Source organism: Bombina bombina, chromosome 1, assembly GCF_027579735.1.
Source record: "Bombina bombina isolate aBomBom1 chromosome 1, aBomBom1.pri, whole genome shotgun sequence".
In the NCBI taxonomy this organism is placed as follows: Eukaryota; Metazoa; Chordata; class Amphibia; order Anura; family Bombinatoridae; genus Bombina; species Bombina bombina.
In genome coordinates, this window is record NC_069499.1 from 341,662,499 (window position 1) to 341,688,884 (window position 26,386).

General features: G+C 38.0%; 1 protein-coding gene across 1 annotated transcript in view; it reads left to right on the forward strand.

Annotated features, from left to right (window-relative positions):
• The window catches only part of PLCD4 (phospholipase C delta 4), a 191,639-nt gene that overhangs the window by 48,923 nt on the left and 116,330 nt on the right, over positions 1-26,386 (forward strand). Inside the window, exon 7 of the mRNA XM_053698133.1 lies at positions 20,106-20,307. Coding sequence (XP_053554108.1) covers positions 20,106-20,307 — 202 coding nt within the window. The remainder of the gene's footprint in view (positions 1-20,105; positions 20,308-26,386) is intronic.

Sequence of the window (26,386 nt, forward strand, 5' to 3'; positions counted from 1 at the left end):
CTGTAAAATAAATATTAATCCTAAAATAGCTACAATGTAACTATTAGTTATATTGTAGCTATATTAGGGTTTATTTTATAGGTAAGTATTTAGTTTTAAATAGGATTAATTTATTTAATGATAGTATTTTTAGTTTGTTTTATTTAAATTATATTTAACTTAGGGGGGTGTTAGGGTTAGACTTAGGTTTAGGGGTTAATAACTTTATTATAGTAGCGGGGACGTTGGGGGCAGCAGATTAGAGGTTAATAAAATTTATTATAGTGTTTGCGAGGTGGGAGTGCGTCGGTTTAGGGGTTAATACATTTATTATAGTGGCGGCGATGTCCGGTTGGCAGATTAGGGGTTAATAAGTGTAGTTAGGTTGCGGCGACGTTGGGGGGCAGATTAGGGGTTAATAAATATAATATAGGTTGCGGCGATGTTGGGGGCAGCAGATTAGGGGTTCATAGGGATAATGTAGGTGGTGGCGATGTCCGGTCGGCAGATTAGTGGTTAAATAATTTTATTATAGTGTTTGCGATGTGGGGGGGCCTCGGTTTAGGGGTTAATAGATAGTTTATGGGTGTTGGTGTACTTTGTAGCACTGTAGTTAAGAGCTTTATGTTCCGGCGTTAGCCCATAAAACTCTTAACTACTGACTTTTTTATGCGGTTGGAGTCTTGGAGATAGAGGGTCTACCGCTCACTTCTTCCAAGACTCGTAATACCAGCGTTAGATAAAAAGCAGCGTTAGGACCCCTTAACACTGCTTTTTAAGGCTAAAGCAGAACTCGTAAGCTAGGCAATAGTTTTTTATTCTTCCAAGGTTGATAAGCTGAGAATTTATACGATGGGCAAAAATAATTAATGTGAGCTAAGCACTTTGAGTGCTTGAGTAGAAGAACATATATTATTATATGATGTTATATAAATAACACAATCATTATAGTAAAAGTGTAGATTAGGTTGAAAGAAGACAGAAGTCCATCAAGTTCGACCTATACAGATCCTATTTGACTTACAAAAAGAAACTGCCAATTGAACTTACATTAATACAACTAGAAACCAGGCCCATTTAACTCAAGCAATCATATCCCTGAATTCTGTTTCGAGCCAGAAATGTATCTAAGCCATTTTTAAATGTATCTAAAGCATTGTCATTCACAACCTCCTTAGGCAAAGAGTTCCCCAATTTGATTGCTGTTACAGTGAAAAAACATTTACGTTGCTGGAGATTAAATCTCCTTTTCTCTAACCTTAAATTGTGACCTCTTGTCAAAAACAATTGCCTTAGAACATAAAGAGCTTCCACCAACTCTGTATATGCATCTTGAATATATTTATATAAAGTAATCACATCACCTCTGATGCCTTTTCTCTAGAGGAAACAGACCCAGTTTGGCTAAACCCTTCTCATAGTCTAAATTCTCCAACCCCATTATTAGTTTTGTGGCCCTTCTTTGAACATTTTCTAATTTTACAATGTCTTTATTTTAATATTGGTTCCCAAAACTGCACTCCATACTCAAGGTAAAGTCTTAGCTGGGATTTATATAGTGACATAATAATGCTTCAATCCCTTGCATCAATGCTTACTTCAGCCCCATTTACATAGGTAGCTTGTATATTTTTACGTAAAAGGGGCTATATTACGAGTGGAGCACAAATTAGTCCCACTTGCGTGTTAACTTCGCTAGAAGTAAGCTTTTTTGTGTGCGTCAGGTAGCGAGTGTATAGCAAGTTGAAAGTAAAAAGACTTTGCACAAGCTCTAACCCGTTGTGCGCAAAAAGCTCAACTTCGAATATTGCGAATGTGTTAACATATTCTCCCTTAGACTTCAATGGAGCACCAAAAGTATATATGATTATTTTGGTAAACATATATTTATACCTATATACTGTATATCCCCTATATATATATTTTTATATATATATATATATATATATATATGTATGTATATATATATATATATATATATATATATATATATATATATACAGTATATATACATATTAGGGCTGCACAATTAATCGCATATGCAATTTAGAACCGCAATTAATTGCTGCAATTTAAAAACCGCAAGACTATGCAATTTTCTTTTACAAAGATATGACGAGTCCACAGATTTCATCCTTACTTGTGGGATATTAACCTCCTGCTAACAGAAAGTGGCAAAGAGCACCACAGCAGAGTTGTATATATAGCCCCTCCCTTCCCCTCCACCCTCAGTCATTCTCTTTGCCTGTGTTATACTAGGAAGACATGGTAAAGTGAGGTGTTAGTTTTAGTTTCTTCAATCAAGAAGTTTATTTATTTTAAATGGTACCGGTGAGTACTATTTTCCTCAGGGGGATATAGAAGAAGATTTCTGCCCTGAGGTTGATGATCTTAGCAGTTGTAACTAAGATCCACGCTGGTTCCCACAAGACTTCTGAAGGTAACCATGAGACATCTTCAGTGTGGAGACCGGTTTCATGCTACAAGCAGCATTAAGGTATGTGCAGCCTTTTTATTCTGAGGAGACTTTGTATATCAGAACTGGCTGGCATTTATTTCCCAGTATGGGAAAGGGGTAAGCAGTAATCCTATTTTACTAAGAGGGGTATTACTGGATTCCCTAGATTTTAATTCTAAATGGTTGACTTATATGGGCATTTTGTGACATGGGAGAGACAAAGAAAAACGATACATTACGTATTTATTTTTGGCATTGAAACCATGTTTAATGGTGTGTTTGAGGGATTATATTGTATTGTGCATAACTTAGGTGTAAAAACGCTTCCCATGCGGTTGTGTTTGGGCCTACTCCGTCATCGACCTTAAGGGGCAGGGCTTATTTTTGTGTGCTCAGATGCGCTCTTCCTTCAGGCTAGGCAGCAGCAAGCAGTAGTAACTCCCATGGCTCCTGGTCTGTGCAGCTGGTCTGGAGTGTTGGAAAGTTTTTTCGAAGTCCCCACGGGAAAGGTAAGCGCCACAGAGGAGCTGTGGCGAGGTGCAGAGGGTATTTTTGAATGTTAAATAACATATTCATATTGTTGATTTAAGCCTTATTTCTGCCCTTACTTCTGGGTGCAGTGATTTTTGGGTAAACCAACGATTTAAAGTTAAATTTGGAGTTAATTTAACGTTGTTTGAGCATTTTGGAAAAATTGTTCACTTTTTCTTTTCTTAAAGGCGCAGTACACGTTTTTTCAAAAGTTTATTTTAAGCAATAAATATGTGTTTAAACGACTTTTGTGGTTATTACTAGTCTGTTCAACATGTCTGACATTGAGGAATCTGAATCTCATTGCTCTATGTGTTTAGAAGCTATTGTGCAACCCCCTCTAACATTGTGTAACTCTTGTACTGAAAGAGCCTTACATTGTAAAGACCATATATTAGGTCAAGAAAGTGTGCCTAAGGATGATTCTCAGTCTGAAGAGAATCGGGATATGCCATCTAATTCTTCCCAAGGGTCACAACCTTTAAGACCCACACAAGCGAAGCCAAGTACTTCTAGTGCGTCTAATTCTTTTACTCTGCAGGAGATGGCTGCAGTTATGTCAACTACCCTTACAGAGGTATTATCTAAATTACCAGTGTTGCAGGGTAAACGCAGTAGGTCAAGTATTAATGTAAATACTGCATCCTCTGATGCTTTATTAGCTATTTCCGATGTTCCCTCACAGTGCTCTGAGTTGGGGGTCAGGGAATTACTGTCTGAGGGTGAAGTTTCAGATTAAGGGAATGTTTTACCTCAGACAGATTTTGACACTATGTCTTTTAAATTTAAGCTTGAACACCTCCGCCTGTTGCTTAGGGAGGTTTTAGCGACTCTGGATGACTGTGACCCTATTGTAATTCCTCCAGAGAAATTGTGTAAAATGGATAAATATCTAGAAGTATCTACTTACACTGATGTTTTTCTGGTTCCTAAGAGAATTTCGGAAATTATAAGAAAGGAATGGGATAGACCATTTTCTCCCCCTCCTAATTTTAAGAAAATGTTCCCCATATCAGACACCATTCGGGACTCATGGCAAATGGTCCCTAAGGTAGAGGGAGCTATATCTACCCTAGCGAAGCGTACAACTATACCCATTGAGGATAGTTGTGCTTTCAAAGACCCTATGGATAAGAAATTAGAGGGTATACTAAAGAAATTATTTGTTAATCAGGGATTTCTTTTACAACCTACGACTTGCATTGTTTCAGTAACTACTGCAGCAGCTTTTTGGTTTGAGGCTCTGTAAGAGTCTCTTAAGGTTGAGACTCCATTAGATGACATCTTAGATAGAATTAAGGCTCTCAAGCTAGCTAATTCTTTTATTACTGATGCCGCTTTTCAAATTGCTAAATTAGCGGCAAAGAATGCAGGATTTGCTATTTTAGCACATATAGCATTGTGGCTCAAATCTTGGTCTGCTGATGTCTCATCAAAAACTAAACTTTTAGCTATTCCTTTTAAGGGTAAGACCCTTTTTTGACCTGTATTGAAGGAAATAATTTCTGACATTACAGGAGGTAAAGGCCATGCCTTACCTCAGGATAAGTCGGTTAAGATGAGGGGTAAACAGAATAATGTTTGTTCCTTTCGGAACTTTAAAGGAGGACCCCCGCTTCCTCTTCTTCCACAAAGCAGGAAGGGAATTTTACCCAATCTAAGTCATTCTGGAGACCCAACCAGAACTGGAATAAAGGTAAACAATCCAAAAAGCCCGCTGCTGCTCCTAAGACAGCATGAAGGGGCGGTCCCCGATCCGGGACCGGATCTAGTAGGGGGCAGACTCTCTTTCTTTGCCCAGGCTTGGGCAAGAGATGTTCAGGACCCCTGGGCACTAGAAATAGTGACCCACGGTTATCAATTGGATTTCAAGGACCTTCTCCCAAGAGGGAGATTTCATCTTTCAAAATGATCTGCAAACCAGGTAAAAAGAGAGGCGTTCTTACGCTGTGTAAAAGACCTTTTTACTATGGGAGTAATTTGTCCAGTTCCAAAATTGGAACAGGGACAAGGGTTTTACTCCCAAAAAAGAGGGAACAGGGACAAGGGTTTTACTCCCAAAAAAGAGGGAACGTTCAGACCTATCTTAAACCTCAAGTGTCTAAACAAATTTCTAAGAGTTCCATCATTCAAGATGGAGACAATAAGAACAATTTTACCAATGATTCGGGAGAGTCAATATATGACTTCTGTGGACTTACCTTCCATAATATGAATATGCTTACCTTCATATTCCTATCCACAAGGATCGTCATCAATTCTAAGGTTTGCCTTCTTGGACAAACATTATCATTTCGTGGCTCTTCCCTTTGGGTTGGCCACAGCACCCAGAATCTTCACAAAGGTTCTAGGGTCTCTTTTGGCGGTTCTCAGACCGCAAGGCATAGCGGTGGCGCCTTATCTGGACGATATTCTGATCCAGGCATCAACATATCATCTGACAAAATCTCACACGGACACAGTACTGTCTTTTCTGAGAACTCACGGCTGGAAGGTGAACATAGAGAAAAGTTCACTTGTCCCACAGACAAGGGTTCCTTTCTTGGGAACTCTGATAGACTCGGTAGCCATGAAAATATTTTTGACGGAGGTCAGAAAATCAAAGATTCTAAATACTTGCCGAGTACTTCAGTCCATTTCTCGGCCATCAGTGGCTCAGTGTATGGAGGTAATTGGATTAATGGTAGCGGCAATGGACATCATTCCGTTTGCTCGCTTTCATCTCAGACCACTGCAGCTGTGCATGCTCTGACAGTGGAATGGGGATTATGTTGATTTATCTCCTCAGATAAATCTAGATCAAGAAACCAGAGACTCTCTTCTTTGGTGGTTGTCGCTGGATCATCTGTCCCAGGGGACTTGCTTCCGCAGACCCTCGTGGGTAATAGTGACAATGGATGCCAGCCTTCTGGGCTGGGGTGCAGTCTGGAATTCCCTGAAAGCTCAGGGTGTTTGGACTAAGGTGGAGTCTCTACTTCCAATCAATATTCTGGAACTGAGAGCAATATTCAATGCGCTTCAGGCATGGCCTCAGTTGGCTTCAGCTAAATTCATCAGATTCCAGTCGGACAACTTTACGACTGTGGCCTATATCAATCATCAGGAAGGAACAAGGAGTTCCTTAGCGATGATAGAAGTATCCAAGATAATCCGTTGGGCGGAGGCCCACTCTTGTCATCCGGGGGAGTGGGAACTTCACCCAGAGGTATTTGCCTCATTGATTCTCAGATGGGGCAGACCGGAATTGGATCTGATGGCATCTCGGCAGAATGCCAAGCTTCCAAGATACGGATCCTGGTCAAGGGATCCTCAGGCCGAACTGATAGATGCCTTGGCAGTGCCTTCGTTGTTTAGCCTAGCTTATGTGTTTCCACCATTTCCTCTCCTCCCACGCGTGATTGCGCGAATCAAACCGGAGAGAGCGTCAGTGATCCTGATAGCGCCTGCGTGGCCATGCAGGACTTGGTATGCGGATCTAGTGGACATGGCCTCTCTGCCACCGTGGAAACTTCCATTGAGACAGGACCTTCTCATTCAAGGTCCTTTCCAACATCCAAATCTAATTTCTCTGCAGTGGACTGCGTGGAGATTGAACGCTTAATTTTATCGAAGCGAGGATTCTCTGATTCAGTCATCAATACTTTGATACAGGCTAGAAAGCCTGTCAATAGGAAAATCTATCATAAGATATGGGGTAAATATCTTTATTGGTGTGAATCCAAGGGTTACTCATGGAGTAAAGTTAGGATTCCTAGGATTCTGTCTTTTCTCCAAAAAGGATTGGAGAAAGGGTTATCAGCAAGTTCCTGAATTGACAAATTTCAGCTTTGTCAATTCTGTTTCACAAACGTTTGGCAAATATGGCAGATGTTCAGTCTTTTTGTCAGGCTCTATATAGAATTAAGCCTGTATTTAGACCCATTACTCCTCCCTGGAGTTTGAATTTAGTTCTTCGAGTTCTTCAAGGGGTTCCGTTTGAACCCATGCATTCCATAGATATTAAATTGTTATCTTGGAAAGTTCTGTTTTTAGTTGCTATTGCTTCTGCTCAAAGAGTTTCTGAGCTTTCAGTGCTATAGTATGTTTCTCCGTATCTCATTTTTCTTTCTGATAAGGTGGTGTTACATACTAAACCTGGATTTCTTCCTAAGGTAGTTTCAAATAAGAATATTAATCAGGAAATTGTTGTTCCTTCCTTGTTTCCTAATCCTTCTTCTACAAGGAGCGTATGTTGCATAATTTGGATGTGGTCCATGCCTTAAAGTTTTACTTACAGTCAACTAAGAATTTCTGTCAATCATCTTCATTATTCTGGAAAGCATAGGGGTCAGAAAGCTACGGCTACCTCTCTTTCCTTTTGGCTGGAAGTATCATCCGCTTGGCATATGAGTCTGCTGGACAGCAGCTTCCTGAAAGAATTACGGCTCATTCTACTAGGGCTGTGGCTTCCACATGGGCCTTTAAAAACGATGCATCTGTTGAACAGATTTGTAAGGCTGGGACTTGGTCGTCCCTTCACAGTTTTCCAAGTTTGATACTTTTGCTTCTTCTGAGGCTATTTTTGCGAGAAAGGTTCTTCAAACAGTGGTGACTTCTGTTTAGGTTCCTGTCTTGTCCCTCCCTTTCATCTGTGTGCTATTGCTTTGGTATTGGTTTCCCACAAGTAAGGATGAAATCCGTGGACTTGTCATATCTTTGTAAAAGAAAAGTAAATTTATGCTTACCTAATAAATTAATTTCTTTTACGATATGACAAGTCCACGGCCCACCCTGTTCTTTTTAAGACAGTTTTTCTTTATATTTTTTTTAAACTTCAGTCACCTCTGCACCTTTTAGCCTTTCCTTTTCTCTTCCTATACCTTCGGCCGAATGACTGAGGGTGGAGGGGAAGGGAGGGGCTATATATACAGCTCTGCTGTGGTGCTCTTTGCCACTTCCTGTTAGCAGGAGGTTAATATCCCACAAGTAAGGATGAAACAGTTGAGAAAGTGCACCACAGAAAATAGCTCAGACAGTAAAGTACAAATGCACTTTTACTCTACTGTCTGATCTATTTTCCATTGTGCACATTCTGAAATGTTTTTAAACCCTTCAACAAGACTTTCTTTTAAAGAAGAGGCTTCGTTTTTGAAAGATATATTTTTTTTCTCATGTATGGGAAGTTTGTATGTTAATCATACCACAGTTAGACTAACTGCCCAATAAAACATGACAATGTTGTGTCAGAAGAACTGGCTAGTGGCTGCTATGTAACCACAGCACAGGCAGCTAACTTTATTTTTACTATTTTGTGGATTGTATTTTTATGCTCCAAAAATGTATTGGACATTGAGAAACGTACATTAAGATTCTGTAGTGACAAATAAAATTTTTATTGAAAAATTAATGTGTTATATTCATTTATAAGAAAATCACGATTTTCATTTCTTTCATGTAATTAGCAAGAGTCCATGAGCTAGTGACGTATGGGATATACATTCCTACCAGGAGGGGTAAAGTTTCCCAAACCTCAAAATGCCTATAAATACACCCCTCACCACACCCACAAATCAGTTTTACAAACTTTGCCTCCTATGGAGGTGGTGAAGTAAGTTTGTGCTAGATTCTACGTTGATATGCGCTCTGCAACAGGTTGGAGCCCGGTTTTCCTCTCAGCGTGCAGTGAATGTCAGAGGGATGTGAAGAGAGTATTGCCTATTTGAATTCAATGATCTCCTTCTACGGGGTCTATTTCATAGGTTCTCTGTTATCGGTCGTAGAGATTCATCTCTTACCTCCCTTTTCAGATCGACGATATACTCTTATATATACCATTACCTCTACTGATTCTCGTTTCAGTACTGGTTTGGCTTTCTACTACATGTAGATGAGTGTCCTGGGGTAAGTAAGTAAGCTTATTTTCTGTGACACTCTAAGCTATGGTTGGGCACTTTTTTATAAAGTTCTAAATATATGTGTTTAAACATTTATTTGCCTTGATTCAGGATGTTCAACGTTCCTTATTTCAGACAGTCAGTTTCATATTTGGGATAATGCATATGAATAAATCATTTTTTCTTACCTTAAAATTTGACTTTTTTCCTGTGGGCTGTTAGGCTCGCGGGGCTGAAAATGCTTCATTTTATTGCGTCATTCTTGGCGCGGACTTTCTTGGCGCAAAAATTTTCTTGTCATTTCCGGCGTCATACGTGTCGCCGGAAGTTGTGTCATTTTTTTGACGTTTTTTTCGCAAAAAAAATGTCGGCGTTACCGGATGTGGCGCCATTTTTGGCGCCAAAAGCATTTAGGCGCCAAATAATGTGGGCGGCTTTTTTGGCGCTAAAAAATTTGAGCGTCATTGTTGTCTCCACAATATTTAAGTCTCATTATTTATTGCTTCTGGTTTCTAGAAGCTTGTTCATTGGCATTTTTTTCCCATTCCTGAAACTGTCATTTAAGGAATTTGATCTTTTATGCTTTATATGTTGTTTTTTCTATTACATATTGCAAGATGTCTCAGATTGACCCTGAATCAGAAGCCACTTCTGGAAAAACGCTTAACTGAGTTTCAGTTCTACCAAAGCTAAGTTCATTTATTTTAAATGTTATAAATGTTTATCTTTAGCTATGGTTTGTAATAAGTTATTATGATATACTTTTACATGCAGAATCCATTAGTGTTTATGCTTTATATATTTCCATTCTTACATCTTATGTACAAGAAATATTTAGAAGATTTATAAGAAATATTTTTCTGATTCTATTTTAAAGGCTTTGTCTGACTTCTTGCCTTCTAATAAAAATTTTAGGTCTTTTTCACTTCTTTTTTAATTATTGAAGTTTCAAATGACCAACAACATACTGATTTATCCTTCTCTGATGATGTTTTTTCTCTTTCAGAAATTTTCTTCATCAGATATTGACACTAACAAATCTACGGCTAGATTTGGAGTTTTGTCGGTAACGACCCGAAAAACTAACGCCGGCTTTTTTCTGGCCGCACCATAAAAATAACTCTGGTATTGAGAGTCCACATAAAGGCTGCGTTAGGCTCCAAAAAAGGAGCGTAGAGCATTTTTAACGCAGCTTCAACTCTCGATACCAGAGTTGCTTACGCAAGCGGCCAGCCTCAAAAACGTGCTCGTGCACAATTCCCCCGTAGGAAACAATGGAGCTGTTTGAGCTGAAAAAAAACCAAACACCTGCAAAAAAGCCGCGTTCAGCTCCTAACGCAGCCCCATTGTTTGCTATGCGGTAACCCTTCCTACGTCTGCACTTAACACTCTAACATGTACCCCGAGTCTAAACACCCCTAGCCTTACACTTATTAAAGGGACAGTATACTCTAAAATAGTTTTTCCCTTAATGTGTTTACAATTGCTTTTTTTTACCAACTGCAGAGTAAAAAATGTATGAAAATTAGCTTTTTAAGGCTTATTTGTGTATATTAAAGCTCTGATTTTGTGTTTTGAAGCCACAGCCTAATAAAATAGGTTGAGCTTGTAGGTATAATATGATCTCATTACTGTATCACATTGTGCAAATATACCTGCTTCTTTATCTTATATCTGTCCTTAAAACAATCACCAGTACTTTGAGAGAACAATGGAAAATCAACATTTTATTACCTTATCTCTGCTATATCGCACTGGGAGTGTAATTTCTTCTGCTGGCTGTGTTTACAAAGCTTATCTATAGCTGGTACGCGCGGCCACAAACTTTCAGAATAGGTGGGGATACCACATGTTAAATCAACAATTTAAAATGCCAATATAAGGGTAAAGGAGCTACTTGTAAACAATTTAATACACTCCAGCAGGTAAAGTGGATCATTGGGAACAAATTAAAGGGGAGAATATTTTTGAGTAAACTGTCCCTTTAACCCCTAATCTGCTGACCCCGCTATCGCTGACCCCTGCATATTATTATTAACCCCTAATCTGCCGCTCCGTAAACCGCCGCTACTTACATTATCCCTATGTACCCCTAATCTGCTGCCCTAACATCGCCGACCCCTATATTATATTTATTAACCCCTAATCTGCCCCCCACAACGTCGCCTCCACTTGCCTACACTTATTAACCCCTAATCTGCCGACCGGACCTGAGCGCTACTATAATAAAGTTATTAACCCCTAATCCGCCTCACTAACCCTATAATAAATAGTATTAACCCCTAATCTGCCCTCCCTAACACCTAACTTCAATTATTAACCCCTAATCTGCCGACCGGAGCTCACCGCTATTCTAATAAATGTATTAACCCCTAAAGCTAAGTCTAACACTAACACTAACACCCCCCTAAATTAAATATAATTTACATCTAACGAAATTAATTAACTCTTATTAAATAAATTATTCCTATTTAAAGATAAATACTTACCTGTAAAATAAATCCTAATATAGCTACAATATAAATTATAATTATATTATAGCTATTTTAGGATTTATATTTATTTTACAGGTAACTTTGTATTTATTTTAACCAGGTACAATAGCTATTAAATAGTTAAGAACTTCGAGGGTCGCCATCTTGGATGACGTCCCTTAAAGGAACCGTCATTCGGCTAGTAGGTGTCGGGAGAAGAGGATGTTCCGCGTTGGAGGTCTGCAAGATGGATCCGGAAGAAAGAAGATTGAAGGTGCAGTTGATAGAAGAGTTCATCCGGATCATGGACCTCTTCAGCTCCCGCTTGGATGAAGACTTCAGCCGGATCATGGACCTCTTCAGCTCCCGCTTGGATGAAGACTTCAGCCGGATCATGGACCTCTTCAGCCCCCCGCTTGGGCTTGGATTAGGACATCGGAGGAGCTCTTCAGGACGGATCGGTGAACCTGGTAGGGTGAAGACAAGGTAGGAAGATCTTCAGGGGCTTAGTGTTAGGTTTATTTAAGGGGGGTTTGGGTTAGATTAGGGGTATGTGGGTGGTGGGTTGTAATGTTGGGGGGGGGGATTGTATGTTTTTTTTTACAGGCAAAAGAGCTGAATTTCTTGGGGCATGCCCCGCAAAGGGCCCTGTTCAGGGCTGGTAAGGTAAAAGAGCTTTGAAATGTAGTAATTTAGAATAGGGTAGGGCATTTTGTTATTTTGGGGGTCTTTGTTATTTTATTAGGGGGCTTAGAGTAGGTGTAATTAGTTTAAAATTGTTGTAATATTTTTCTTATGTTTGTAAATATTTTTTTATTTTTGTAACTTAGTTCTTTTTTATTTTTTGTACTTTAGCTAGTTTATTTAATTGTATTTATTTGTAGGAATTGTATTTAATTAATTTATTGATAGTGTAGTGTTAGGTTAATTGTAGGTAATTGTAGGTATTTTATTTAATTAATTTAATGATAGTGTAGTGTTAGGTTTAATTGTAACTTAGGTTAGGATTTATTTTACAGGTAATTTTGTTATTATTTTAACTAGGTAACTATTAAATAGTTCTTAACTATTTAATAGCTATTGTACCTGGTTAAAATAATTACAAAGTTGCCTGTAAAATAAATATTAATCCTAAAATAGCTACAATATAATTATAATTTATATTGTAGCTATATTAGGGTTTATTTTACAGGTAAGTATTTAGCTTTAAATAGGAATAATTTATTTAATAAGAGTTAATTAATTTCGTTAGATTTAAATTATATTCAACTTAGGGGGGTGTTAGTGTTAGGGTTAGACTTAGCTTTAGGGGTTAATACATTTATTAGAATAGCGGTGAGCTCCGGTCGGCAGATTAGGGGTTAATAATTGAAGTTAGGTGTCGGCGATGTTAGGAAGGGCAGATTAGGGGTTAATACTATTTATTATAGGGTTAGTGAGGCGGATTAGGGGTTAATAACTTTATTATAGTAGCGGTGCGGTCCGCTCGGCAGATTAGGGGTGAATAAGTGTAGGCAGGTGGAGGCGACGTTGAGGGGGGCAGATTAGGGGTTAATAAATATAATATAGGGGTCGGCGGTGTTAGGGGCAGCAGATTAGGGGTACATAGCTATAATGTAGGTGGCGGCGCTTTGCGGTCTGCAGATTAGGGGTTAATTATTGTAGGTAGCTGGCGGCGACGTTGTGGGGTGCAGATTAGGGGTTAATATATAATACAGGGGTCGGCGGTGTTAGGGGCAGCAGATTAGGGGTACATAAGTATAACGTAGGTGGCAGTCGGCAGATTAGGGGTTAAAAAAAATATTCGAGTGTCGGCGATGTGGGGGGACCTCGGTTTAGGGGTACATAGGTAGTTTATGGGTGTTAGTGTACTTTAGAGCACAGTAGTTAAGAGCTTTATGAACCGGCGTTAGCCCAGAAAGCTCTTAACTACTGACTTTTTTCCTGCGGCTGGAGTTTTGTCGTTAGATGTCTATCGCTCACTTCAGAAACGACTCTAAATACCGGAGTTAGAAAGATCCCATTGAAAAGATAGGATACGCAATTTACGTAAGGGGATCTGCGGTATGGAAAAGTTGCGGCTGAAAAGTGAGCGTTAGACCCTATTTTGAGTGACTCCAAATACCGGCGGTAGCCTAAAACCAGCATTAGGAGCCTCTAACGCTGGTTTTCACGGCTAACGCCAAACTCCAAATCTAGGTCTTACTTTTTTATTATTTTTCTATTATTAAAGTACATTTGTTCTTTGTTGAAAAGGTGTTGATTATTTTGGCTATTAAGGTAACTAGTTCTTTAAGACTAGCTGACACTATTTCTGCCTATTTATTTCTTCTGTGTTTTCAGAGGTTTTCTTTCCAATTCCCCATTCTAGGGAATGGAATAGGCTGAGAATTTTCTTTTATTCCTTCTTCAAAGGTTTTAAACTATATTCTTTGCCAGCAGTTAAATTCAATTTGGAGGGTTCTCCAATTTATTGGGGCTATCTCTACTTCTACTAATTATGCTATTGTTTCTATAGCAAAATAGTATTTATTTTCCTTTAGATAGTTGTATCTTATTTATGGAAAATTATTTAGTTTCAGGTACTTTTCTTGGTCCTGTGATTTATTTGGATATTGCAATTGCTTCATTTTTTCTGTTTACTTTAAGATCAAGTATCAGATTATGATTTATTTTAGCATTGTTAAGGGACACCATTTACTAGACTTGGTGCTGTTGCATTTGTCTTGTTGTTTTGCATTTATTGATTATGCAAGTCCACTATATTGACTGGTCCTTTAAACTGGACTATCTTGCTAATAATTTCATTTGTGTCTTCATTTTATTGAATATTTTCGCAAATGAGGGTCAATCTATGTCTTTAGCTATTTTAGCTAGAAGAATTTTTTGATTTTTAAAAAAAAAAAAAAAATCCATATTTCTTTTGTTCTTAGACAATCAATTATTTGTTTTATAATTGGATTCAATTCTTAACTGTTACTCTGGGCTTCAAGATTGAGTTCTAAGACTAAAACTTTAAGCTTATACTAGTTTGGTTCTTATTAAGGAACGAATTCCTGAGTTCTTTCCCAAGTAACATGTTTTTAATTGGGGTTCGAAATCAGCTCCCTAATATTGCGATGCACGTGCCGTATTCCAGCTTGGCTTGTAAGGAGCAGGTTAAGACTTCTTTGAAATTTATTTGGTTCTATTTTGTCCAAATTTCTTTGATTTTATTCCAGTAAGGCTAACACTTTCTTTAAGTGTGTTTCTGTCCTATATATTTTGGATACTGTTGAAGCATGGCTGGGCACCCATGGGGTTCAAGCGCTGCTCAGACCTGGAATCTTCTGGGGTATTTCTTCCAGTTCCTTTTTTAGGAACCGGGTTTGCAGTTTTATTCAAACTATTTTGCCTTTTTATGGTCATTGATAGCATTATTTGTTTTCCTTAGATACAATAAATGCATATTTTCATTTTTCTGTTTTCATTCAGATTATTTTCTGAGGATGCGGAATCTCATATGATTCGCTTGCTCTTCAGGACATAGTTAGAGGATCTTTTTTTCGAAAGCTCTTGATTCCTCAAACAAGGGTAACCTTTTTTAGGTTTCCAGATAGTTTGTGTCACTGTCTTTGTCTCTATCAGACAAGGGATAATTCTATTGGGTTCCGTCTGTCGGTACCTTTAGTCTCTATTATTTCCTTCAGTTGCTATATATGCACAGAAGTTTTAGGTCTTATGGCCACAGCATTGGATTCAATTCCCTTTGGTCATTTTCACTAGAAAGAACCTTTCCAGTCTTTTATGAGTGTTGTTTCTTCTAGAACATGGTTGGAGGATCAATTTACAAAAAAGTTTGTTGATTCCTCAGACAAGGGTAACCTTTTTAGGTTTCCTGAAAGATTCAGTGTCCTTGACTCTGTCTCTGACAGACAAGAGACGTCTGAAATTGGTTTCAGCTTGTCGAAACCTTCAGTCTCAATCTTTCCCTTCGGTAGCCTTATGCATGGAAATTCTAGGTCTTATGACTGCTGCATTGGACGCGGTCCCCTTTGCTCGTTTTCACATGCAACTTCTTCAGCTCTGTATGCTGAACCAGTGGTGCAGGGATTATACAAAGATATCTCAATTAATATCTTTGAAACTGATTGTACGACACTCTCTGACGTGGTGGACAGACCACCATCGTTTAGTTCAGGGGGCTTCTTTTTGTTCTTCCAACCTGGACTGTGATTTCAACAGATGCAAGTCTGACAGGTTGGGGAGCTGTTTGGGGGTCTCTGACAGCACAAGGGGTTTGGGAATCTCAGGAGGTGAGATTACCAATCAATATTTTGGAACTCCGTGCAATTTTCAGAGCTCTTCAGTCATGGCCTCTTCTAAAGAGAGAGTCGTTCATTTGTTTTCAGACGGACAATGTCACAACTGTGGCATATGTCAATCATCAAGGAGGGACTCACAGTCCTCTGGCTATGAAAGAAGTATCTCGAATTCTGGTATGGGCGGAATCCAGCTCCTGTCTAATTTCTGCGGTTCATGTCCCAGGTATAGACAATTGGGAAGCGTATTATCTCAGTCGCCAAACGTTACATCCGGGCGAATGGTCTCTTCACCCAGAGGTATTTCTTCAGATTGTTCAAATGTGGGGACTTCCAGAAATAGATCTGATGGCTTCTCATCTAAACAAGAAGCTTCCCAGGTATCTGTCTAGATCCAGGGATCCTCAGGTGGAGGCAGTGGATGCATTGTCACTTCCTTGGAAGTATCATACTGCCTATATCTTTCCGCCTCTAGTTCTTCTAACAAGAGTAATTTCCAAGATTCTAAAGGAGTGCTCGTTTGTTCTGCTGGTGGCTCCAGCATGGCCTCACAGGTTTTGGTATGCGGATCTTGTCCGGATGGCCACTTGCCAACCGTGGACTCTTCCGTTAAGACCAGACCTTCTATCACAAGGTCCTTTTTTCCATCAGGATCTCAAATCCTTAAATTTGAAGGTATGGAGATTGAACGCTTGATTCTCAGTCATAGAGGTTTCTCTGACTCTCTGATTAATGCTATGTTACAGGCTCGTAAATCTGTATCTAGGAAGATATATTATCGAGTCTGGAAGATTTACATTTCTTGGTGTTTTTCTCATCATTTTTCTTGGCATTCTTTTAGAATTCCTAGAATTTTACAGTTTCTTCAGGATGGTTTGGATAAAGGTTTGTCTGCAAGTTCCTTGAAAGGACAAATCTCTGCTCTTTCTGTTCTTTTTCACAGAAAGATTGCTAGTCTTCCTGATATTCATTGTTTTGTACAAGCTTTGGTTCGTATAAAACCTGTTATTAAGTCAATTTCTCCTCCTTGAAGTTTGAATTTGGTTCTGGGGGCTCTTCAAGCTCCTCCGTTTGAACCTATGCATTCGCTGGACATTAAATTACTTTCTTGGAAAGTTTTGTTTCTTTTGGCCATCTCTTCTGGTAGAAGAGTTTCTGATTTATCTGCTCTTTCTTGTGAGTCTCCTTTTCTGATTTTTCATCAGGATAAGGCGGTGTTGCGAACTTCTTTTAATTTTTACCTAAGGTTGTGAATTCTAACAACATTAGTAGAGAAATTGTGGTTCCTTCATTGTGTCCTAATCCTAAGAATTCTAAGGAAAGATCGTTGCATTCTTTGGATGTAGTTAGAGCTTTGAAATATTATGTTGAAGCTACTAAAAATTTCCGAAAGACTTCTAGTCTATTTGTTATCTTTTCCGGTTCTAGGAAAGGTCAGAAGGCCTCTGCCATTTCTTTGGCGTCTTGGTTAAAGTCTTTGATTCATCATGCTTATGTCGAGTCGGGTAAAACTCCGCCTCAAAGGATTACAGCTCATTCTACTAGGTCAGTTTCTACTTCCTGGGCGTTTAGGAATGAAGCTTCGGTTGATCAGATTTGCAAAGCAGCAACTTGGTCTTTGCATACTTTTACTAAATTCTACCATTTTTGATGTGTTTTCTTCTTCTGAAGCAGTTTTTGGTAGAAAAGTACTTCATGCAGCTGTTTCAGTTTGATTCTTCTGCTTATAATTTCAGTTTTTTTCATTATAAGATTTAAACTTTATTTTGGGTGTGGATTATTTTCAGCGGAATTGGCTATCTTTATTTTATCCCTCCCTCTCTAGTGACTCTTGCGTGGAAGATCCACATCTTGGGTATTCATTATCCCATACGTCACTAGCTCATGGACTCTTGCTAATTACGTGAAAGAAAACATAATTTATGTAAGAACTTACCTGATAAATTCATTTCTTTCATATTAGCAAGAGTCCATGAGGCCCACCCTTTTTTGTGGTGGTTATGTTTTTTTTTGTATAAAGCACAATTATTCCAATTCCTTGTTTTTTATGCTTTCGCACTTTTGTCTTATCACCCCACTTCTTGGCTATGCGTTAAACTGATTTGTGGGTGTGGTGAGGGGTGTATTTATAGGCATTTTGAGGTTTGGGAAACTTTGCCCCTCCTGGTAGGAATGTATATCCCATACGTCACTAGCTCATGGACTCTTGCTAATATGAAAGAAATGAATTTATCAGGTAAGTTCTTACATAAATTATGTTTTTTACCCATATCGCCCAGCCCTAATACATATGAATATCTATTTAGAAATACTTAGAACATATTCCCCTATGTGAAGAACATTTAACTGTGGAATATTTACAGTAAATACACAAACACTTTATTAAATATGTATATAGACTGCAAAGGGCTCCTTTCCCCTTTTACATATGATATATATATATATGTCTGTAAATACATATATACACATATAAATACAGAAATACAAATGTACACACATATATTCACATATATATGTTTAGACGTGTATGTATATATCTCTATGTTAAAGCCCTTTGTCTGCTTTTTTTTGTAATACAAGAGCCTTTATATCTTTGAACCATTATAACTTTTTAAGGCAATATTTTTTTAAATACTTTATTAACTAGAGTTCTGACGTCACAATAACCCAACGCGCATTTAATTGCACTCAAATGAACGCATTTACTTTTTAACTCATAATGCATGCACCGCTTTTGACACGTGCAAAGAGACGCAATAAACCCCTTATCGCTTGCAGGCAACAGTGCCATTGTAATCTAGCCCAAAATGTAGAACCTTATATTTAACAATATTACATCTCATTTGCCATTATCGGTTCTATGGGGGTGCTATGTTGCACCCCCATTGAGCTGTGAAGGGCTCCATGTATGCTGGGTGTGCTATGCACCTCAAAACACACATGTAGCACCCCCTTGAGCTGCAAAGGGCTCCATATATTATGTGTATTGTGTATTTAAACCTTTTTCAGACCCTCAAAGAGCTGCCACTGACTAGCCCATTCTTCCAATTTTTGTAAATCTGTTGGCAAAGCAATTATATCCTGCCCTGACCTTTGATAACTTTGTATAATCTGACAAAATAAAGATGTTGCTATTTAATACATCATCCAGTTAATTTAAGAACAGGACCCACATTTTATCATTATCATTAATGTGATCATTTGATTTCAAGTTTTGACCATAATTAATTTAACTTCCATTAAAATAATTAATGTCTTTTTATAGATCTTTTTATACCAATGTATCCCTGGTCAATTTTTATAGAAGTATTTCAACCAAGAACATGCTGCATTAATTTAATTTTCTTAATAGAATGAGAATTATAAATTACACTAAAAGCACATAAACCACGTATTTTAATCCATTAGCCTTTGGAAAACAAAAAAACAAAATCAGTTGGATTAATATTATTTATAGTTATTTGTTATCCAGACAAGTAACTATATTATCAGAAGAGAGAGAACAGCACTCCTGAGATATAACAAAAGCTAGAATAACTTCCATGCCTGTTCATTTCCATTGCAACTCAGGGTGTGCGTTCTTTTAGCACACATTGCCTTTTCACAGAGAAAAAATATCCTGTAGTATATCAGTCTCACCCTGCCCAATGACAGTCCAGAGCTGAAATACCAGTTTGCTGTTTTAATTACTTGATTTAGGAGAGAATGTTTAGCTTTTAATTAGTTTAATTTTCCTTGCAGGCTTAAATATATGTTTACCTTCACAATAATGATGAGTTAAATGCATGTATTTTTCAAATTTAATAAACAAATATTTTCATCCAAAATAATCAAGAATAATATATTTATTTAAATATGCTCAGAATGGCATCTTAAGCATACAGTAACATATAGCTTTGTTTGCATATTTTTGAAATAACAACCCAACAACAATGAAATTAAAGTATGTATTTTGTTATTCAATTACTTAATTTTAAACACCAAAGAGGACTTTTTGCTCAACTTTTTAAAAGGGTATACTAGTATATGCACTTAATAGAGGGTTGTTTCTATCTCAATGTGTCATGGGACACAACTCTCCAGTGACAAGTCCAATTTAAGCTACCTACTGGTGTACACTTGCTGACTTGTAACATTCTAATGATAGCTTAATCATTGACCGTTCTGTCCTTAGTATGTAGCCTTAGTCCCTTAGTGGGAAATATTCCCATATTTATATACGTATATTTTTGCATTCAAAACATATTTCATCTTACACTGCAAAAAAGATATCTGTTTTATTTTACCTTTTATATGATTTCCATCCTCAAAAAATCTAAATCTTAGAACTTCTGATTGTCTTTCTTTCATGGAACATAGTTGATAATTATCTAAATAAACTAAATATATATATATAGTATAAAGCCATAAACTAGCCAACAATGCAGGGGATTACATGACTATTATAATTACTGCTAATTGTGCTGGTTATTTTTTATTTTATTTACAGCCAAGAAACTGCATGCCCTGAGCATTGATGGCTTTCTAACATATCTGTGCTCTGCAGAAGGGTCTATCTTCAATGTTGCTCATGAACAACTCTTCCAGGACATGACACAGCCACTGTGCCACTACTTTATCTCCTCCTCTCACAATACATACTTAATTGAAGACCAGCTTAGAGGACACAGCAGCATTGAGGGATACATCAGGTGAGTATCAAGGATTGCTTTACAAACACATTCTGTGCTGTATCACTAATGGTTGGGGTAACCTAGAGATATATGCGCTAAATTTTGTTCCATGAACAGTTTTCATTAAGTTATGTAAAATACCTTCAGCTGGAAAATTAGGCTCACTAGAAAAAAGGGAGAATTGGGCAATAGGGTTTCTTTGGAAACATAGCTCATTTTAATGCATGAAATTGCAAATGAAAATACCAGTCCCTTACTATCACTGATGCAAAGACACATAAACATGAGTCGCAAAAGTACCACTTTTTAAAATGGACAAGAGGTGCTATATGTATAGCAAAAACAGTGACATATCGGGCTGTAACAAGCCCTTAATCATGCTTTTTTTGATATGCATATAACACCTCAATAAAAAGACCTATGTTTGTGCGCCTATAAGGATGGAGAGTTAGCAGAGACCCTGTTGGCAACATGCACACTGCTTAATGGAAATTTCCTAGAAGTAAGGTGCTGTGCTCACTACTTGTGGTTTGCTATTACTAACGTAAATCCACTAAAAATCGTAATAGTAATTTCCAGAGAGATACATTTTCTAATGTTTATACTATTTTATTGATCAGATTTCCTTAAGCATGAATGATCTTTGTATATATTATCAAATTGACCAATTGAATGACATAAATTAGAGAGATTTTCCACACTTGGAAGGAGAAGACAGGTTTGAGGGCTTTAATTAATATATCAGTACACTGTTTGATGTTTACAACCCTCAAAAGTCACAACACTTAAACAAAGGGTTAATCATGATCTACTGATCAATCTTTTCCGCCCCAATAGACACTTTTCATGTTTTCAATCACTGTTTCTTTCATGTAAGTGGCAAGAGTCCATGAGCTAGTGACGTATGGGATTTACAGTCCTACCTGGAGGGGGCAATGTTTCCCAAACCTCAAAATTCTTATAAATACACCTCCCACCTCACTCATACTTCAGTTTTACAAACTTTGCCTTCGTTGGAGGATGGTGAAGCAAGTTGTGCTTGATTTCTTCTGTGAAAGGCGCTTCTAAGCATTTTGAAGCCCAGTTCCTTTCAAAGTACAGTGTTTGTCTGAGGAATGTGATGGGAGTATCTGCCTAATGATGCCATGTTTTCACCTATGGGAAATCTATTCTAAAGGGACATGAAACCCAATTTTTTTCTTTCATGATTCATATAGAGAATACCATTTCAAACAACTTTTTAATTTATTTCTATTATTTAATTTGCTTCCTTCTCTTGTTATCCTTTGCTGAAAGGTTTATCTAGGCAAGTTCAGGAGCAGCAGAGAACCTAGGTTGCATATATATACTGATTGTGATTGGCTCATCCATTTGTTCAGTTAGAAACCATTGGTGCATTGCTGCTCCTTCAACAAATGATACCAAGAGAATAAAACAGATTAGATAATAGAAGTAAATTGGAAAGTTGTTTAAAAGTGTATTCTCTATCTGAATCATGAAAGAACATTTTTGGGTTTCATGTCTCTTTAGGCTTTCTGTAATCAGTCGCAGGGATCCATCTGCCACCCCTCTTTGCAGATCAACATTATACTCCTTTACCATTACCTCTGCTGATATGTTTCAGTACTGGTTTGGCTGTCTGCTGTATGTGGATGGGTGTCTTCAGGTAAGTATATATCTTTTTCTTTCATGTAATTGGCAAGAGTCCATGAGCTAGTGGCATAGGGGATATACAATCCTACCAGGAGGGGCAAAGTTTCCCAAACCTCAAAATGCCTATAAATACACCCCTCACTACACCCACAATTCAGTTTTACAAACGTTGCCTCCTATGGAGGTGGTGAAGTAAGTTTGTGCTAAGATTTCTACGTTGATATGCGCTTCTCAGCATTGTTGAAGCCCGATTCCTCTCAGAGTACAGCGAATGTCAGAGGGACGTGAAGGGAGTATCACTTATTGAATACAATGATTTCCCTAACGGGGGTCTATTTCATAGCTTCTCTGTTATCAGTCGTAGAGATTCATCTCCTACCTCCCTTTTCAGATCGACGATATACTCTCAATTTACCATTACCTCTACTAATAACTGTTTTAGTACTGGTTTGGCTATCTGCTATATGTGGATGGGTGTCTTTTGGTAAGTATGTTTTTTATTTCTTAAGACACCTCAGCTATGGTTTGGCACTTTATGCATTTATATAAAGTTCTAAATATATGTATTGTACTTATATGTGCCATGAGTCAGGTTCATGTATTTCCTTCTGCAGACTGTCAGTTTCATATTTGGGGAATATAAACATCTTTTAAATATGAAATTTATTTCTTACCTGGGGTTTAGTCTTTTTTTCAATTGACTACTTCTTACAAATTGCGGGCGGTATTAGGCCCGCGGGTGCGACAAATGTTAAACTTTATTGCGTCATTCTTGGCACGGAAAAGTACGTCTATGACGCAAGTTCGTCACTTCCGGCGTCATACTTGATGCCGAGACCTTTCACACTGTTGCGTCATTAGGGACGCAAGTGTGTCATTTCCGGTTATTTTTTTGGCCCCAAAAAAGTTTAGTTACGTTGTGCGTCATACTTGGCGCCAAACTTTTTTATTATTTCAATACCCCATTGATGTTTGCCTCTTGCTTTTTTCTATCAGAGGGCTGTGCTATTTGCATTTTTTCCCATTCCTGAAACTGTCATATAAGGAAATAGATAATTTTGCTTTATATGTTGTTTTTTATCTTACATTTTGCAAGATGTCTCAACATGATCCTGCCTTAGAAGCTTCTACTGGAACATTGCTGCGTGACATCGGTTCAACCAAAGCTAAGTGCATTTGTTGTAAAATTGTAGAAATTATCTCGCCGAATGTCATTTGTAATAGTTATCATGATGAACTTTTACATGCAGATAGGGTATCCATTAGTAATAGTACATTGCCAGTTGCAGTTCCTTCAACTTCTAATGTGCTTGATATACCTGTAAATTTTAAAGAATTTGTTTCTGATTCTATTCTGAAGGCTTTGTCTGCATTTACACCTTCAAATAAATGTAAAAGGTCTTTTAAAACTTCTAATTTAGTTGATGAAATTTCAAATTACCAACAACATAATAATTTATCCTCTTCTGATGAGGATCTATCTGATTCAGAAAATCCTTCCTCAGACATTGACACTAACAAATTTACTTATTTATTTAAAATTGAGTATATGCGTTCTTTATTAAAAGAAGTGTTAATTACTTTGGATATTGAGGTAACCAGTCCTCTTGACGTTCAGTCTAATAAACGTTTAAATGCTGTTTTTAAACCTCCTGTGGTTTCTCCAGGGGTTTTTCCTATTGCTGAGGCTATTTCTGATATGATTTCTAAAGGAATGGAATAAGCCAGGTACTTCTTTTATTCCTTCTTCAAGGTTTAAAAAATTGTATCCTTTACCAGCAAAATCTATAGAGTTTTGGGAAAAGATCCCCAGAATTGATGGGGCTATTTCTACTCTTGCTAAACGTACCACTATTCCTATGGAAGATAGTACTTCCTTTAAGGATCCTTTAGATAGGAAGCATGAATCTTATCTAAGGAAGGCCTATTTATATTCAGGTCATCAAAGTCAGCCCCTAAGTCCGCATGAAGGTGCGGCCCTCATTCCAGTTCAGCTGGTAGTAGGGGGCAGATTAAGGTTTTTCAAGGATATTTGGATAAAATCTGTTCAAAATCAAAGGATTCAGAGCATTGTCTCTCAAGGGTATCGAATAGGATTCAGAGTAAGACCTCCTGTGAGAAGATTTTTTCTCTCACGTATCCCAGTAAAATCCAGTAAAAGCTCAGGCTTTCCTGAAGTGTGTTTCAGACCTTCAGGGGTAATCATGCCAGTTCCTCTTCTGGAACAAGGTTTGGAGTTTTATTCAAATCTATTCTTTGTCCCAAAGAAAGAAGTATCTCAAATACTTGTTTGGGCGGAATCCAGCTCCTGTCTAATCTCTGCGGTGCATATCCCAGGTGTAGACAATTGGGAAGCGGATTATATCAGCCGCCAGACTTTACATCCAGGGGACTGGTCCCTCCATCCAGATGTGTTTTCTCAGTTTGTTCAGATGTGGGGTCTTGCAGAGATAGATATCATGGCCTCTCATCTAAACAAGAAACTTCCCAGATACCTGTCCAGGTCCAGGGATGTTCAGGCGGAAGCAGGGGATGCGCTGACACTTCTTTGGCGTTATCATCCTGCTTACATCTTCCCGCCTCTAGTTCTCCTTCCAAGAGTGATTTCCAAAATCATCATGGAACAATAATTTGTGTTGCTGGTGGCGCCAGCATGGCCACACAGGTTTTGGTATGCGTATCTGGTTCGGATGTCCAGTTGCCTGCCTTGGCCACTTTCGTTACGGCCAGACCTACTATCTCAAGGTCCGTTTTTCCATCAGGATCTCAAATCATTAAATTTGAAAGTATGGAAATTGAAAGCTTAGTTCTAAGTCATAGAGGTTTCTCTGACTCCGGGATTAATACTATGTTGCAAGCTCGTAAATCTGTCTCTAGAAAGATTTATTATAGAGTTTGGAAGACTTACATTTCATGGTGTTCTTCTCATAAATTTTCTTGGCATTCTTTTAGAATTCCTAGAATTTTACAGTTTCTTCAGGATGGTTTGTATAAGGTTTTGTCTGCAAGTTCCTTTAAAGGACAAATCTCTGCTCTTTCTGTTTTATTTCACAGAAAGATTGCTATACTTCCTGATATACAGTGTTTTGTACAGGCTTTAGTTCGTATTAAGCCTGTCATTAAATCAATTTCTCCTCATTGGAGTCTTAATTTGGTTCTGAAGGCTTTACAGGCTCCTCTATTTGAGCCTATGCATTCTTTGGGCATAAAACTACTTTCTTGGAAAGTGTTGTTTCTTTTGGCCATCTCTTCTGCTAGAAGAGTTTCTGAGCTATCTGCTCTTTCTTGTGAATCTCCTTTTCTGATTTTTCATCAGGATAAGGCGGTTTTGCAGACTTCTTTCGAATTTTTTCCTAAGATTGTGAATTCTAACAACATTAGTAGAGAAATTGTTGTCCCTTCCTTGTCTCCTAATCCTAAGAATCCTTTGGAAAGATCCTTACATTCTTTGGATGTGGTGAGAGTTTTTGATTCTTCAAGCTTATTTGGAGTCTGGTCAAGCCCCGCCTCATAGAATTACAGCTCATTCTACTAGATCAGTCTCCACTTTGTGGGATTTTAAGAATGAAGCTTCAGTTGAGCAGATTTGCAAAGCAGCAACTTGGTCCTCTTTGCATACATTTACTAAATTCTACCGTTTTGATGTATTTGCTTCTTCGGAAGCAGTTTTTGGTAGAAAGGTTCTTCAGGCAGCTGTTTCAGTTTGATTCTTCTGCTTTTGATTTAAGTTTTTTTCTTTCAAATGGAAATAAACTTATTTTTTTGTGTTGTGGACTAATTTTTTCAGCGGTATATGGCTGTTTTTATTTTATTCCCTCCCTCTCTAGTGACTCTTGAGTGGAAGACTCCACATCTTGGGTATTGATATCCCATATGTCACTAGCTCATGGACTCTTGCCAATTACATGAAAGAAAACATAATTTATGTAAGAATTTACCTGATAAATTAATTTCTTTCATATTGGCAAGAGTCCATGAGGCCCACCCTTTTTATGGTGGGTATGATTTTTTGTATAAAGCACAATTATTTAAAAATTTCCTTTGTTGATGCTTTCTACTCCTTTCTTTATCACCCCACTGCTTGGCTATTCGTTAAACTGAATTGTGGGTGTGGTGAGGGGTGTATTTATAGGCATTTTGAGGTTTGGGAAACTTTGCCCCTCCTGGTAGGATTGTATATCCCATATGTCACTAGCTCATTGCTCTAGCATATTGCTCGCCGTATTCAGCGAGGTCTGTCGGACCTGATCCACACTGTCGGATCAGGTCCAACAGACCTTGATAACTTGGGGCCTATGACTGCTATTCTGCCTTCTAATAAACATAAAAGGTCTCTTATTACTTCTCATAAATCTGAAGTTTGTATTGCTCAACAGAATACTGAAGCGTTGTCTGCTGATGAGGTTTTCTCTGACTCAGAGGATCCTACTTCAGACTCTGAAAT